We start from the raw sequence: 12564 nt of genomic DNA on the forward strand, positions 1-12564 counted from the left end.
GACACCACATTCAGGACTGATCAATTCCCCTATCCTTCCCCTGACCTCCCACTATTTTCCAGTGAATTTCCTTCTGTCCTTTCCTTCTAGGCCTAGCCTCCAGTGAGAGCTACTGCTTCTCAGTGGCCAATCTGGCATTTCTGCTTACCAAATTAAATCTGTTTCTTTCATAAACCAACTCCAGCAATATTTCAGAGGTGTTCAGAAAAAGTATAGTATATGCAGATAAGAGATGTTGCTTATTTTTGTTTTGTTGGGTACTCAGTTTGTGTAAACTGTAGAAATAGGTTTGGTTTGAAGAATGCACTTGGATGTTTCATACATATATTTCAGCTGTTTACTATCAAATTATTCCTGTATCAGCAAACTGTAATGTGGTGTGAGGTAGATTCAATATAAACCTTTTCTGTCACTAAGAATTACATTTTTCCAACTTACCCAATCAACAGGGTATTTACTTTGGAAACATATATTTTCACATACTTTTTCCCAGGCAGTTGTCCATGAAAAAGAGGGCCTGCTGGGATACATCTACTGTGACTTCTTTCAACGAGCTGACAAACCTCATCAGGTAATACTGTAGGCTAAACTGAGTGGTAGCTGTAACTGGTAAAGACTGTTAGGACCTTTCACTTGTAACTTTAATCTCGCAACACATATTTAGAGTTAAAATTCACAGCATTCAGACATAACAAGATTACCTTTGGCGTTACTTGCCAATCTTGGAAAAATCCTTAAGTTGCATGGATTCTAGGAATACTTCATTCAAAGGGTAAACATCATTATGGTGAATTGTGTAACTTCCTTTTAGATTCTGTTGTGAACTGATTTAAACTTTGGTAGTATGTTTTTAAAAATCGTAGGTCCTATATTTTAAGACAACCATGATTATAGGACAGCCCCCCAATAATTGGGGTCTGTATATAAAAAATGTATAAATTTGGTATAGAATCTAATTATTGGAGGTGTGTCTTGAATTTCTCACTGCTATAGCAGGGAAAATAAATCTGGCAAGTCAGGTAGGCTCTTTGTGCTCTGCCCCCTTCCTCTCCCCACCCGGCTCCTTCCCCCTCCCTTACTGTCAGACCCTGGTCTCCCTAAGCACGTGGAAATAAGGAACACAATTTTAAAAACTGACCTTGAAATAAACAAAGCTGCAGCAAATTGCATATAGTACGCATAGACTTAGTTCACCTCAGAAATCATTCATTTTACCTTTTTAGCAACTGCGGCAGGTTTTAGCACAGGTACTCCATAAACACACTTTTAAGTAGCACCTCAGCACCTACTTAGAGAGAGTACAAACTATACATGATATTAGTCCAAAGCCAAAAGGCTCTTGATTTACCATATAGTTGATTGAGCTGTGCCCCAGGTGAGTCAGCAGCATTTCAAGCCTTGGTGACCCCATAGTTCAGCACTGCTCATTATGTGTGTACTCCAGAGGCCCCCCACAAAGGACTGATGTGCTAATTAGCACTCCCTCATGATTAGAACTGTGTTTTGTCATGAGTAAGGACCTACCAATTTTGAAAACTGTTATCTTGGGCAGGCTTCATGCTTTTGGCAGGCACCCTGGGGAAAAAAAAATTATGGGTGGGGGAAAGGGGGGAGTGGGCTGCCAGTATGGCAAGATGGCTGCTGCCCCTGCCCCTCATGTGGCCAGCTGGTGGCAAGAGTCAGGCCGCATGACGGCGAGCCCTCACAGCCAATCAGTGGTGAGAGGTAGGACTACCAGGGTTCCTTGGCCAATCAGAGGCATTGGGGGGGGGAGGGAGGTGCTGCTGAGCTTGACCCATGAAAATGGCTGCCAGCCTCACAGACTGTCTGAAAAATCAACCAGCAACTGTTTTGAGTTCTGTAGACCCCTGGTCATGAGTCCTGGGATCCTCCAAAAATTTATATGCAAGTGAGACATAGGGCAAGTTGGTCCAGCTTTACTCCATGGAGGGCAGTCACATTGCAAAGGCTGAGAGAGGTGGTATCAGGGATTTTGGGTAAACTGTTTGGGTCCCCATTTGGTGATGTTTGTGAGAGAGTTCAGGTTAGTGAAGAAACAGGAATTGTTGGACATGGAAAAGAAAGGTAGGACTCAGCTGTAGGAGTGAAGAGGAAGTAAATATATATGCAGTGTAGTGGCTCACCATGACTTGGAAAAAGCGTCAGTGCTGAGAAGAAGTGCGTTTAATGGGCACTACCATTTCTCTTATTCAGATGGGCTGCATTAACCTATTCTTGTGGTAAGTTTCCATAAGCATGTTTGCCCCAATATAGGCCGTGTACTTTATAGTAATTCTTGCTTTTGGCTGCATTTAATCAGCTTCATAATTACTTTGTTTTTACTGAGCACATGTTGCTTTTAGCAGCAGTTCAAAGATAGGCAGTGTATTTAATGAGGTTTCCTTTATACAAATGGCAGATGAGGGACTCCCTCCTCGCTTCCTCCCCTGTCCCCATGTTGTTTGGGGGAAAATCCGCATCTTGCATTCGACTAAATATGATATCTACGTTGTTTTGTACAGTTGGAAGAGAATATAGGATCCTTTGCATGGTAGCTGCATGGGTACATAGGTGGTATATGGTGACACAGTTTGACTTAGTCCTGCAGTCCACGTTAAGTAGTGCTAACCAGGCTGAAGCCTCAGGTGCAGCAGAGGTGAGACGTACGTTGTTTTTTAAATAGTATTTTAAGAATCAGTGCTTTCTTTTCCTGTTTTCTGCCTATGGCTTTTGAACAATTAGCGTTTGAAACTTAATATGCTCTGTGCCAAGGCAAAAGGTCAAATGTCAGCTGGATCAGTTCCCAAACTTCGTTTTAAATAGTTGGGCTGTCCACAGTTTTAGGACACATTGTGACTCCTATTCCAGGGCCAAAATAAGAACTACAAAACGAAATACAGTAGGCCCTCACTAATTAGCAGAAATTATTTGAAAACTTATTGCAAATTACCAACTTTTGGCAAGTGAATGTGCACACATGTTAAACAACATTATTACTTCATTTATTTTGTCTCCTGTGGTTGGGTATTAATTATTTTTGCTAATGCATTGTAGTATACTAGTAATGAAGTATGCTAGTGATAGAGTTGGGGCTGATCCTACTTTGAGCAGGGGGTTGGACTAGATGAGCTCCTGAGGTCACTTTCAACCCTAATTTTTCTATGATTCTAATGTTCTGCAGTGTATTGTGTGGATTTTTCTTTAGTCTTCATATGGGTGCTTGCTTTTGAGTTTACTGTTTAAAACTCAACTGATGACTGGGGACAGATTGTACTTTATGTACAAATTATTATTATAGGATTAGCACACCAGCAGAGCTCAGCCCTGTACTGTTTAAAATGTTTTTTTAGAATGGTGGAAAGTTGAATGTTGTGATATTTACTCTTTGTATGTTTTAAACTTAAATGTACCTTTAAGACCTGTTTTGTTCAGTACATTAAAAGTTGTTCAGTTTTTTATCGCCTGATGAAATGAAAGAAGCTACTTCCAATATACTCTGAAAAGAAATAACGTACATAAAGTATCTTTATAAAGTTTTGGGTCTAATTCTGCTGTTATACTACATCAGCTCAACTGAAGCCAATTCATTTATAGGGTATAAATGAGAAGAATATGACCCTTCTACATTAAACATATAGGCATGTAGCATGACTCTGTGTGTGTTTTATTTTCAAAAGGATTGCCATTTCACAGTTCGGGGAGGCAGGTTAAGAAAAAATGGAGAATACCAGCTCCCTGTCGTTGTTCTCATGCTGAGTCTGCCTCATTCAACCAGGAATATACCAACACTGCTAACTCCTGGAATGATGGAGAACCTTTTTCATGAAATGGGACATGCCATGCATTCCATGTTGGGACGAACTCGATACCAACATGTCACTGGTAAGAAATCGATGATAGTGATGTTTGTTGTTGTTAAAAGGTTTGAATAATCTCTTTGTCCCTTTTAATTTCCTGAATTATTGTCTAATTAGCTCTTAATAACTTTATAAAAGGGGTGGGCAATTATTTGGGGTGGAGGACCACTTAAAGACTGGTGTGCTCTGCCAGGTGGATGGGATTGACTGTGGGCAGGCAGGGAGCAGGATGGGTGGTCAGGGCTGGCATCACAGGGCAGTGACAGCACAGGGTTGGGGTCCAGGACAGAGCTCTGATCCACTCCCTGCCCATCCCTGCGACAGGTGCCGGTTCTGCAGGCATGGGCTGACCGCTGCCCGTGGAACCAGCACCCATTGCAGGAAAGTGTGGGGAGCAGATTGCAGTTCTGCCCTGGGCCCTCGCCCTACACTGTCACTGGCCCGCAATCTCCCTGCCTGCCTGTCCAGCTACTGGGTGCTAATCCCCACCCACCCGCAGCCCCATCCCATCTACCCAGCCAACTGTGTCCTGCCCTCGGGTCCTGGGCCAGTGTCCATAGAGACCCTGCCTGCCCACCTGCATGCTCCATCCAGCACCCCTGGTGGTGGGTGCAGTACAAATAGGCTGGGGTGCCTTGGCTGGGTCCAGCAGCAGAGAGACTGGCAGCGGCAGCGAAAAGGAGCTGCTGCCACGGGGGCTGCTGGGAAGCCGAGCCCGGCTGCCCGGCCTCAGAGACTACAGCTCCCTGTGTACCCAAGAGGCATGCTCAGGGATAAGGTGGCTTGTGCTCCATGCCAGGCAGCACCTCCATGCTCAAGGGCCCTGGGACTGGCCACACACACCATAGTCCAGGCTGCCCCCTGTGCCTTGGGCAGACGGGACCGAGGGACCTGACTTGAACCAGATAGAATCACAGGGTGGGCGGAATTTGGCCTGCAGGCCATATTTTGTCTCCCCTTGCTTTATGATGTTGAACCTGGTCAGCCAATAATTCTTTTTTTAAAAACTTGCAAACCATATTTTAATGTTTAATGTGCAAAAGTGAAGTCATGAATAATAGTACACATCCTTCATACAACAAGCATTGATTGGATGGTGTATATATGTTGATGACTATATATATTTATAAGTTTTCCAAAGTTCTGCATTATCTTTTTAACTTTCAGTGTGTTGCCGTTTTCTATACGTTAGTACATGTTTCTCTGACAGGCCTGTGAAAACAGTACATTTCAATTAAACATGCACACCGTTGATTGACTTGTTGATCCCTCTGTCTCTACTCTCTTAACTAATTCCAAAAATTAGTTATTAAAGTGTAACCTGGAATTACTGCAGCATCATGCAAGGATTCAGGTCCCTGTCTCCTTAAGCTGGTACAGTTGAGAAGAAGCATGTTGTTTTAATCTTTGGGACATCATCGTGGCTGAGGGTAGAGGTGAGGATTGCCATGCTGTATACCCTTTGAAGACAAGGGTGAAAAAATGCAGCTATCAGAGGATCTCTGTTTACTCCCCCCTCAGCTATGAAATGGAATGAAAGTAGCTTTTTATTCAGAATGAAAACAAAGAATGTCTTGTGTCTCTGATTTTCACTCTTGACTCTCTCTAATTCAAACCTTAATACTGTTCTGAAGGACAGAAACTTGAAGTCATCTTTGACCTCCATTTTTTATTTTTCTCTTTCATGCCAGATTTTTTTGTGTGCGTACGTCTGTTACTGCCTCTGGAATGCTGCCAGAATCCCTCCAGCCTCTTGGTGATAACTTGATTTTTTTGGATTCTTGAGTACAAAAAATATGCAGTTGCTGTCCTGTTTATTAAGGAATCTAGCTGATTCTCCAAACCCTTCAGTCTTGCCCTTTTTGTGTTCTCATGTTATTACCCCAGTGCCTTGCAGGCACCCCTTTCCATCATTTTGTATGTAATATAAGAAGAATAGGTTGATTGAAACTAATTGAGCTAAATAGAAATAGAGTGGTTGGGTTGCAAATGATTTAGGGAATATACAGTGTAAAATCTAATGCCAAGAGGGTTCTCCCTCTCTCTCTCCCCCTGCCCCCCTCTTCAACAAACAAATAAAAAAAGAATTTGTGGTATTAAAGTGCCAGAGCCAGGTTCTGTGTTTACTATGTTTAAAATCAAGTTGTTAATTAAATAAATTAATAATTTAAATGTGTGTAGGTAAGTAGTAGGCTCTCTTATCAAAGTAAATGAACATGAATGAACACACTGGATAACAAGTCACGGATCACCAGATGCACACAAAAGAAACAGCATGCTTTAGAAAGAACATGCTTATTTTTCTTCCAGCTTGCTCTTTTCAAACCATGGCAGTCAGCTTTAGCATATTTGATGGCAGCTGCCAGGCTGGCCTGACTGTTCTCTTACAACTGTGGCAAGTGGGTTAGAGCCATGGTATGGTTAAAGCTACATGGTACCGTTTTTAATATCTGCAAACAGTTTAAAAAGTGCTTTTACACAAGAACTTGGGAAGTGAGAGTTGTTGGGGCAGAACAATTGTTTAGCACCATGCAAAGTGGAAAAAAATGGAATTGTAAGCACGGACTTTTATTATGCTATTGAGATTAGTTAAAAGGGACGCTTGTTGAGAGGAATATGTCACTGTCACATTTTGCAGGCAGGCATATTTTGCACTCAAAAGCAAGCATACTCATGCTTGCACTTCGACATTAAAAAGAACTGCCTTCTACAGTATATTGCAGCTGACTTTGCTAATGTAAATTACATTGTATATAAACGTTTCTACCCAATAGATCTGAATACTTATTGAGATAGCTGCCCTCCTTCTACTCTGTTCTGTCTGTTTTGATCTCCAGGGATACTAGATGTGTCCATCTCCAGATCAGCTGTTTTAGGGGCCTCCTGTTGTTGCCTTATCTCATGTACATGGGCATGTTCAAATACTCCAGCTGGAACAGGAAATTGATGACAGAGACGATTGAGACAGAGTCATACTGTAAGCCCTTGCATACTGCTGCTAAATACACTCCAGAATTGTCCTAGCTGGCAGCAGTCTTTCATGGAAAGACTCCTTAGGGAGTCTCTACTCTCTTTGCATTGCTTGAGCCATTGTTAGAAGAGCAGCAGCAGGAGTAACTTTTGTTCCTGTCTGGAAAACACTGTTTATGATGATGGGGGGCTATAGGCACACCAAGTGGTCCAACCTAAAGATATATGATGATGGCTTTGATGCCTCAAGAAAATAATAGAAAAGAAAGGGACTCATCTTCCTGTGGGTGGAAAAGAAGATTGGCAAGCTGTTGAATAAAACCAAGATTTGTAGGTAGGGCAGACTGAATATTTGAGACTTAAGTTGTTGTTATTAACATCTTTACATTTTCAGGTACCCTTTCTTACTTTCTCTCTCCAGGAGCTTGAGGAGCCTGACCCTGCACAGGATTGGACCCCTCAAGCCCTGGGAGTGCCTGCCTGGCTTTCCCTTCTTACAGAGATGCACCCCCAAGATCTCTGGGACATGTCACTGTAAGCAGGGAAAGTCGGGGTTTTCCTGTTTACTGAGGCACACCCCAGAGACACCAGTGTGCGCAGGATCAGGACCCCCAAGCCCAGGGAGAACACATCACCTGTTGTCCTGCAGCATCAATGGGCAGAACAACAGGCAATGTGTGTTTTAGCCAGTGAAGCTGATGAGTTGTTCTGGGACACACTGACACAGCTGATCCGCTTTATTTGGTGACGTCTATTTCTACTCTTAGTGTATTAGTCACAGAACAACTAAGCCAATAATATATAGTAGCTGTGAGCAAGGCAATGCAGTGTCTAGGATGTATCCAACAAGATATTTTCAGTTGATAGGGAAATACTTGATGGAGGTTGTTCCCAGCAGTCACTTTTCAGCTCTTGAACTCCCTCCTCATTGATGCCTGCCAGAGCCCTTCCATACGCACTGCAAGACCTTCTTAGTTGGGCAGAGGTTAGCCACCAGAGCTGGGCTGGGATATTGTTCAGGAGTTTTCCATTTTCTGTTAGGTTCAAGACATGGGAGGGGAGGTGATATGATAGTGCCTCTCTACTTGGCACTGGTTAGGCCTCACCTAGAGTACTCATCTAAAGTACTGTGTGAAGTTCTGGGCTCCACATTTTAAAAGGACATGGAGAAGTTAGAGATGGTCCAGAGTCAGGCAACAAAGATGATAAAGCATACAAGGAAAGGCTAAAGGTTCTCGGCATGTTCAGCTTGCAGAAAAGGCATGTAAGAACACAGTCTTCAAACACCTGAAGGGCTGCCATAAAAAAGAAGGAAAGCATCTTTTCTCTCTTACTGCAGAGTAGGACACAGACCAATGGCTTGAAGTTACAGCAAAGTAAGATTAGATTAGATTAGATATCAGGAAAAACTTCACTGTTAGAACAAAAAGGCAGTGGAACAGAGTGCCTGGGAAAGCTGTGGACTCTCCATCACTGGAGGTATTTAAGAAGAGCTTGGACAGCTACTGGTTGGGGATGATATAGGCATAGCTATTTCTATACTCTATTATGGTTACCTCATGTGGCTGGGAGAGAATACTGCTCCAACTTCCTCCTCCCCCCTCTTCTCTGCTATATGTGTCAGGGTTTTTTGTGGGGTTTTTTAAGCATTCCCCAAAGGCATTGGGGGTTTGGTTGCAGCCAAGGCTGGGGATTTTGACTGGGCTGTGCCAGTGTTCCTGCCGGGACTTAAACCTGGAGGTTCCTGGCTAGAGGGTCTTGTGTCCTTCTTGAGGGTCAGATCAATTGCTATATTTGGGGTCAGGAAGGAATTTTACCCCATGGTCAGAGTTGATGGTAGTTTTATAAAGAGTTTAGATTATGGATTTGCATAGGATGTTTTGGATAAGGATTTTCCTGCCTCAGGCAAGGGGTTGGACTAGAGGACCTCTGGAGTTCCCTTCTAGCCCTGCTTCCCTATGACTCTATGAAATACAATGCCATTCTGAGACCTCTTTTGGAATACTTTGTGGTCCCAACCACCTCCGTGTTTCAAAATATAACCTAGGCTTGATATGCCTAACTCCCATTTATATTAACAACTAAAAGTACAGCTTTGTTTCAGCAGTCTTTTCTAGTGACTCTGTGAGTAATAAGCAGTATTGAAAAAAGAGAAAGCATGAAAACCTAATGATGTAATTCCAAAATTGTTACTTATCGCACGTATTCAGGACCTACATTGAATGTTCAAAAGTGCTTTTCTGCATTGATTGATCTTGTATTGTAGGAGCCTAATATCTATGCTTTTAAATGTAAGCTCAGCAAACAGGTGGAAGATAAGAATTATAACTGAATGGGATTAATGCAGTGTTATTTACAGTACAGTTTTGATTTATGCTTAGGACAATTAAAAAAGAAGAAAAAACCAACAAGTGTTTCATGTGGGGCCAATTTGGCTGCGGCCGAATTTCCTTCAGAAAAGGTGTGACCCACAGCTTTATAAAGCACCTCATCCAGCTGTTCAAATATTATGTTTTACTTTGTGATTTCATAGTAAAAAGGCAGGATTGTAATGATTTTTTTCCCAGTATGTATTATAACATTATAGAAATAAAATACTGACTTCATAAAGTAGAGAATAATACAGCAAATTGAACGCTAATGAGAACTCTTGGAAACAACTACTTGTGTTAATGGAACTGGCTCTATACTAATGCTCTTGTTTTTCTTTTATTTTCCCCTCCCTAAAGGGACCAGATGTTCTACTGATTTTGCAGAAGTTCCCTCTATTCTGATGGAGTATTTTGCAAATGACTATCGTGTGGTTAACCAATTTGCAAGGCATTATAAGACTGGCCAGGTAAAGAGAATGAAGATGCTGACTCTTTAAAAAGTATAAGCATATTTAGTAAAAGCCTAAAATAACTTTTTTCTGTTGACATTACCAAAGAAATATTAACCCAACAATAAATTATGGTTATAAATAATTCTGATCTGCTAATTTATATGCTGATGATTTAGAAAATAACTGTTTAGTTTCTGCACAATAAATAATGTATAATATTTAGAAGGAAATTTAATCTTTGTATCTGCATATGTACTGATAGTTTTTAAACTTTAAACAAAAATCATTTTGTGAAGTTATGTAAAATGTCATACAGCAAAGAAAAAGCTTTTCTATGAGCTAAGTTATGTAAGATACTGTATTTTAATTTCTGTATTAATGAGGCCAGAAATTCAGTATCTCTATTAACTTTGGATAGGTGTAACACAGTGGTGAATGTATACTAATATATTTACTTGAACTTGAATTTCAGACCCCCCCCCTCCCCCTTAGATTCTATCTATGGGAAGTTTATACATTTGTTATTATTTTCCAGGTATAGAATCTCAGTTATTGGAGGGTTGTCTTAAATTAATCTCTCCCCCTCCCTACTGCTAAAGCAGGGGAAGCAGTGGCTGTGATGCATCAGGTGTCCAGGGCTCCTTTGTCCTCTGCCGCCTCCTTCCCTCTGCAGCCTTCCTGCCATCTCCGCCGTCTGCTGCCCCACTCCTAGCTCTCCACAGTCTTTGCCCCTTCCCCTCCCTCCCCTGCACTCCCTACAGTCTGCCTCTCTCCACCCTCCTTATTGTTAGGTGCTGCTTTTGCTGTGTTCCCTGCTGGGCACAGAGCACAGCGCATGGAAGCACAGTCCTTGCTGGGCCATGAAGCAGCAGTGATGCTTCTAATGGGCCAGGCAGGGGACGGAGTTTCCCTGTATTTTGTGCCAAGGAAGGAGTCCAGCTGGAGCTGGTACTGAGCTGCGCCTGACAGTAATGGGGGGAAAGGGGCGGGGAATAGAAGCTGCAGAGGGCAAATGGTGCAAGAAGCAGGAGGCTGCTGTGGCTCTGACTCTGGCTCTGAGCATGCCCTACCCCACCCCTTAGCTTGTATGCAGATCTAAGATGAGAGAGGCCTTCCTCCCATGATAATCAATGGAAAAAACACCTTGTTTTAGATGTGAGTAAATAGGTAGTCACAAGCGTGGAAGTTGAATGGAAACCACCTATAGCAGTGGTGCCCAAATGTTCCAGGATGTAAACTGGATGATTGGTGAGGGGTCCGTCTGATGCACAGGGTCACTCCATGGACCTGATCCAGTGTGGGGTCAGTGTGCAGGTACCATCTGGTGCATGGGCGCATGCCAGTTCAGACCACTGGCCTCCCTGTGTGTACAAGATCAGGCCTGCTGTCCTGGGCCTGCTGCCTCAGCCCTGGCCCTGCATATGCTGGATTGGACTGCCACCCTGGCCTCATTTGCAGGTCCAATACAATGCTTAGAAATTGGGCAGCATTAATTACCACTGGTTCCTGCTGCCACATTTCCAGACCTGTGTGGAGCCCTGGGAGTCAGATAGCACAGATGTGTGGACCGAAGGTATAGCACTTCTGGCCCAAGCAATTAGATGCTTCTACTTCTAGGGCAGGATTGTTCCCTGAAGGGTCTGGTAGTACTTTGGCTAGCTTTAAACATCTCAATTGAGATTGTACAAGGTTACTTAAAAAAATTTAAACCTAAGTGCTGTCTGTCTTTGTTACATCACAGTAATCCTAGCTACACTGCCTTGTACCACCCAGTCCAGTTCCTTTCCCCCTTTTGTGTTTACATTTTTCAAGTGCTAACAATTTTCATAATTCCTGTTAGTTCAGATTTTCAGAAGAGGACTCCATTTTAATAGTATTCTGACAGACCCAAAGTTTAGTTTTAGACATCTGTCTGCATTCATAAATTATATGGTCAGTCGTCTAACTACTAGTCCAGGCCTCGGCACTGTAAGGTCTGGGGGCTAGATGCAGTTCATGGAGCCCCTGGATCTGGCCCATGGAGCTGGGGGGGCTCTGGTGGCAAGAGGCTTCACCTGTGCTAGGCTGGGGCAACAAGGATCTGAGCTGTTTCCAGGGGGTATGGTGCTGTGCCTGTGCCACAGCTGAGGGCCAGAGGGAAACAGTGGCAGGGAAAAACCATGGTGCCTAGGTCAGAACTGATGCAAAAGTGTGCCTACAACAGTTGAGATCCTGTCTAAGTGTACAGACATTGTACTTTTACCACTATAAATGAATGGAAACTGGTCTATACCCATAACAGAACAGAAGTTCGGTGCACACAGACTGGTTTAAAAATGGTGGAGCCTGGACTAAGATTTGTCCCCCTTGCTCCCCTTGCCAAAGGGCAAATGTATGTTCTGTTCGCTGCCCATCTAAACTGCACCACTTACAGAAAACCATGCAACTTGGATCGATTTCACCTCAGGCTTTTTGAATGTCTGCACCTAGCCAATGTGGTCAGCTTCTACCTCATTCAACAACTTCATGCTTTCTCCTACTTTTCCCTATACTTGAGGAGAAAAATCCAGTCTGTAAAATGACTTCACTTCTCCTGTGATGTCAGATGAACAATGGTTTATAGGTAATGGATGAGCAAATAACAAGATAAAACTACCTGTTTATATTTAGCATCCTTACTTTGCTGTTTTGCCTCAGATCCTCTTATCAGTTTTTTCTTGTCCTGTCCTTTGACCTTCCTTGATTGTGATCTCCCTGGGCCAGGGAATCTACTTTTGCAGGGGGGGGAGGGAGGGAGGTTAACTTGTCCGTAATGCTTAACACAGTGGAACCCTGATCCTTGGTTGAGGTTTGTAGGAGTTGCTCTAATATAAATAATTATACCATAATAAGCATATATCCATTTTTAAAATTTTATTTTTACCTTAATCCCTT

The 12564-nt window shown here is 42.8% G+C and overlaps 1 protein-coding gene across 3 annotated transcripts in view; it reads left to right on the top strand.

Annotated features, from left to right (window-relative positions):
* MIPEP (mitochondrial intermediate peptidase) overlaps nt 1-12564 on the top strand; it is a 100344-nt gene that overhangs the window by 43641 nt on the left and 44139 nt on the right. For 2 of the 3 annotated variants that reach the window (XM_019497373.2, XM_059720436.1), the window contains exons 12-14: nt 494-571; nt 3678-3882; nt 9557-9666. In XM_019497373.2, coding sequence (XP_019352918.2) covers nt 494-571; nt 3678-3882; nt 9557-9666 — 393 coding nt within the window. The remainder of the gene's footprint in view (nt 1-493; nt 572-3677; nt 3883-9556; nt 9667-12564) is intronic. The other variant, XM_059720433.1, reaches the window with a different exon arrangement.

Source organism: Alligator mississippiensis, chromosome 1 (genome assembly GCF_030867095.1).
Source record: "Alligator mississippiensis isolate rAllMis1 chromosome 1, rAllMis1, whole genome shotgun sequence".
Lineage (NCBI taxonomy): Eukaryota > Metazoa > Chordata > Crocodylia > Alligatoridae > Alligator > Alligator mississippiensis.